This window comes from Triticum urartu, chromosome 6A (genome assembly GCF_056163025.1).
Source record: "Triticum urartu cultivar PI428250 chromosome 6A, HENAU_Tu73, whole genome shotgun sequence".
In the NCBI taxonomy this organism is placed as follows: Eukaryota; Viridiplantae; Streptophyta; class Magnoliopsida; order Poales; family Poaceae; genus Triticum; species Triticum urartu.
Window position 1 is genome coordinate 458,204,462 of NC_141878.1, and position 4,724 is coordinate 458,209,185.

Below are 4,724 nucleotides of genomic sequence, written 5' to 3' on the forward strand. Positions count from 1 at the left end.
CAACCTAGGGCAGAGCAGAACCGGTCTGGTCCAGCTCCACGCCTAGTCGCCTCCACCGTCTGCTCCTCCCCTGCTTTGCTTTATATAACGACCGGCCGTGCGATCGATCCCACCCCATCCACGGCTTCCATCCCATCCCCGAATCTCACTCCGCACTTCGAAAACAAAACGCCCCCATCTCCCCCTTCTCCTCCAGGCCAGGTGCTCCGCGCCGGCCGCCGCCGCGCGTAGGTCAGCCCGTCGCCCGATCCGCGGATTCCATTCCGGCGACGGCGCTGCTGCAAGGTCGCGGTCCCAGGATGGTGGTCGGTTTCCGCCGCACGATCTCGTTCCCCGCGCCCAAGTCCGCGCCGGCGGCGGGGTCGAACGGGAAGTCCGCGGCCGGCTACCGCGTCCGCTCGGCCAGCCTGCCCTGCCGGTTCCACCCGCTGGTGCTCCAGCTCGACGAAGACGTCGCGGCCCTGCGCGATCTGGCGGGGGGCCTGGCGTCGGCCGCGACGGCGCGCTCGATCACGGAGGCCGCGGAGCAGCTGGGGCGGGTCCTGGTGTCGCTCTCCGAGCTGCTCCACCACCCGCAGGCCCAGGAGCCGCTGCGGCGGCTCGGCCGGTCGCCGTTCGCGGAGCGGCTGCTCGACGACTTCCTCCGCCTGGCCGACGCGCACGGCAGCTTCCGCGACGTGCTGGTCGCGCTCACCGCGCTCCAGGCCGAGGCGCGCGCGGCGCTGCGGCGCGAGGACCCGGCGCGCCTGGCGTCCGCCGCGCGCGGGCTCCGTCGGTCCGGCCGCGACCTCCCGCGGATCGCCTCCTCCGCCCGCGCCGTGGCCGGCAAGGCGCCGCCTCCCGCGCCCGCGGGCCTCCCGTCGGACGCGGCCGCTCTCGCCGCCGCCATCGTCGACGCGGCGGCGGCCGTCGCATCCGCCTCGGCCGCGGTCTTCTCCGGCGTGTCCGCCCTGTCCATTGCCGCCGCCACGGCCCGCGTCGACGTCCTCAGCGCGCCGTGCTGGATGCCCTCGCCCGCAAGGTTCGCCTCCTCGTCGGCCGCGCCGAGAACCGGCCACCACATCGTCACCACCAAGCCCTCGTCCATGCGCATATGGTGGGTCGCCGACCTGATGCGCTGGATGTCGCGCGCGAAGCGCCGGTCGGCGAGCAAGCAGCACGCCGACGACGGCTGCTCCGCCAAGCAGCCCCAGCCCGACGCGGCCCTGGTCGACCTAGACCCGGAGGAGGAGGACAGGAAGGCGGCGTTTGAGCGCATGGACAACCTCGGGCGGTGCGTCGCGGACGTGGAGAGCAGCGGCGAGAACGTCTTCCGGGCCCTGGTCAACACGAGAGTCTCCCTGCTCAACATTCTCAGCCCAAGCTTCTGAAGAATAGTGATCCCCAGACGTTGGAACCATCAACAATCTCGACTTATGTGATGAAATTTGTATATAGTTTAGCAGTACCACCAATAGAACATCAATTGCAGCCGAAGTAAAAGAGATTTCCGTTTTGTGTTGCCAACTCTGCATATTTGAAGAACATCTTCAGAAATTACCGTTTCGCAACGCAGGGCGCGCAGCCTGAGCCGCCGGGAGTTCAAGACTAGACAGACACGCGCGCGCTTTTGGCTGGGACGAGTGGCGAACGATGATGGGTTCATTCCCGATCGTTTTTTTAAAAACAAGGCAAAAGACTTGCCATGGCTCAAAGTGGTTCATTCCCGATCGTTGGTTGGGAGACGGGTGGGGTCACGTGGATGGAATCATGCGAGATCGGGATGGCGATCTTGGATGTGCTTTCTCCAGCACGATTCGATCCTAGGGCGCTCGGCGCTGGCGCCAATCACGCCGATCGAGTGATCTGCCTGCCGTCGTGGGCTATGGCAGCCCGTTCTGGGCGTTTTCCTTTCCCGCTTTCTCTATGCCAGGCTCCAGGTTTCAAGTCCAATGCTGTCGCTGGGCAGTGAGGCAGGCCGCCAGGGTGCATGGCTGGCAACAGCAGCAGCCACCGCCGGAGATGGCATCCCAAAATAAGACCACGTGCGACGCGAAGTCGTTGAGATTTGGGGACGCCTCCGTAGCTTCTATTACGCGACTCTGAAAGTGGTGATCCGTGATCGGCGACGACGAAAGCGATTAGTGTATTGCCAGTAGGTGTGTGTGTGTGTGTGTGTGTGTGTGGGGGGGGGGGGGGGGGGGGGGGAGTGGTGGTAGTTTTGAGTGTTCGAGGAATCTGCTGAATCACATTACGTGCATCTTTGGGAGTAATGCCAAGGGAGGCAACTTAATTAAGTCCATCACCCTACCCACGTATGAAGCTGCTAACATGAAAGTTCTTACTAGTACTACTACCAGTTCTGTTGTGCTCAGGTGGTTCGCTTCCGTTAGTACTACTACTGGCTTCGCCAAATGATTGACTCACGCATTGAGGTACAAATGCCAAATCTCATTGTTACTGCGTCTAGTTGGAGTATTCCGGCGGATTGTTTTTGGTTCCCCTGACATGTGTTGTGTGTTTAAACAAAGTGGCAACTTCCTTGATGACCGAGGTAACTGGAAACTAACACTATTGCAGCAACACTTTTGTCAAGCAGATGTTGATTCTATCCAGAGTATCCACATTTACCCGACGCAGCAGGATGATTTCATTTCCTGGCCGTGGGAAAAATCTGGTATCCTCACCGTAAAATCTGCTTACAACTTTGCTATGTCTAGCCATTATGATCATTTTTCTCCTGGTGCCTCGAGCTCTTCCCCACGGGGAGACAAACCTATTTGGAAATTGGCGTGGGGCGCGCTAGTACCACCGAAACTGAAACACTTTGCATGGCAAGTATCATCAGGTTCATGCACTGATTGTGTCCCCTAATGCCGCAAGCCTTTGCGACTCTATGAGGAACCAATGGCCATTACCAAGAAGGGAGGATATTATATGCATAGGGGCAGAATGGCTGCCTCATCTCTTGGCCGATCTACATGAACAGACTAGAAGTATGGTCATCATGGTGGGCATCCGGTATCTTCGGAATGAGTTGATTCATGGCAAAACAATTCCTCCCTTGGAGGTCTCCTGTTCATTCTTAATCAGCTACTACAACACCTTTCTACAATGTTCAAGTTCTGTGGATGATATAATCAAAGGCAAAGCTCCATTGCACCCGCTCCCAGCTGACAAACAGCCTAGACCTGTCATTGTCCGCACGCCGTGGCCAAATCCTCCTGTTGGCTCGGTGTCCTTATGTACAGAGGGATCTTATAAGCCCCTAGATGGATCAGCGGGTGCAGGTATGATTCTTCGGGACGATAAAGGACATGCCATATCTGCGTCTTACCGCAAATTATTTCATTGTAAAGAGGCTCTCGAAGCAGAGCACATGCTATGTGGGAAGGTTTGAGGCTGGCGTTTGAGCATTCAAGTTCTACGATCTTACTGCAATCCGATTTGCTCAGTGGCGCTTCGAGCACTTTTAAACGATTCTCTGGATAGATCGGCATACGACCACTTGGTTAGAAATCTTAAGAGTTTGTTGCATGATAGGATAGTTATTCCTGTTAAAATTCTTCGTGAACAGAATAGAGTTGCAGATCAGTTAGCGAACTATGGTAGAGAAGGGGATACCACAACATGTTGGGTGGTGCGTCTTCCTCCTTGCATCAATGATCTTGTCGCTGGCGATTGTAATTCTGTCGCTGGCGAGTGTTGGAGTATGATGTCCGGCCCTCTCTCATAGTTCGGACTGATGGGTGAACAGATAAGGTGTATAAACTTATAACTAAGAGGTTCAGGGTTCAAAACCTAGTAAACGCAATAAATAATTGTGGCCTGCCCCCGCTTCCGCTGCCCACGTCATATAGCTCCAAAGAAGCATAAACGTGAAGAGGAGTGTTTGAGTATGATGTTCGACCCTCTCTCATAGTTCGGACTTTTAAATGAGTTTGGCTAGAGCATGAATTCAATACAGAGCTCAACAGGCTCGTACACGTGATGTTTTTGTTGTTAACCCTAAACATTCCATCACGAGTCATTGTCGCAAGGACGGCCAACTTCGCTGGTTATTACTCTAATCAGCGCGCGACCATATATAATAAGATATCACATATCCTAAGCAAAAGCACACATAAGTATCTACGTCAGTACATAGCGATACCTTCCTCAGATAATACAATACGCCTCGTGGCAACTTTGTCCATTCCCGGAAGCAAATTGAAACCCCGCCGACAGCGCTTGAAGTGGCGTCGATTCCGCTAAATGGACGGCGCAGGCCCGTCCCGACGTTCCGTGACTTGCGTGTCTCTTTCTTGCCTGAAAGGCGAAAAGCCGCCGGCGTGTAACCTAACCACGATGCAGGCTGCGGAGTGAAGTTTATTTTAAACCTTAAAATTGTAGAGCTCGTTCAAAATGAACCCTCATCTCAAAATCCCTGAAGTTTGTATCCTATACTCATGATCTTGGTCTGATCCCGACCCTGAACCTGTTTGCTTGCACCGGGAAACATTCCATCCCGCCCAGGATCAGAGTCTACTCTCACTTACATCCCTACCCCATGTGTCAATCTATCCTTTATCCCTAGTGTGTGTGTGTCTCTCTCTCCTAAAATCAACTCAGCCGTGTCTATGCCGCGTTGCAGGTGCCGTGCGCCGTCGTGCCCATAATTGCAGACAACGTTGTGCGCTGCTCCAGTCCACGCCAGCATCCGGGCCGCGCGTCGGCAGTACCCCTCATGCCGAGGAGTCCGTGCT

The 4,724-nt window shown here is 55.9% G+C and overlaps 1 protein-coding gene across 1 annotated transcript; it reads left to right on the forward strand.

Moving 5' to 3' along the window:
* The first annotated feature begins 231 nt into the window (after positions 1–231).
* LOC125512297 (uncharacterized) lies at positions 232–1,506 on the forward strand. Its single transcript, XM_048677394.2, has one exon. It carries the CDS (start codon positions 300–302, stop codon positions 1,368–1,370), a length of 1,071 nt encoding a protein of 356 aa, XP_048533351.2. The 5' UTR covers positions 232–299; the 3' UTR covers positions 1,371–1,506.
* Positions 1,507–4,724: the final 3,218 nt, after the last annotated feature.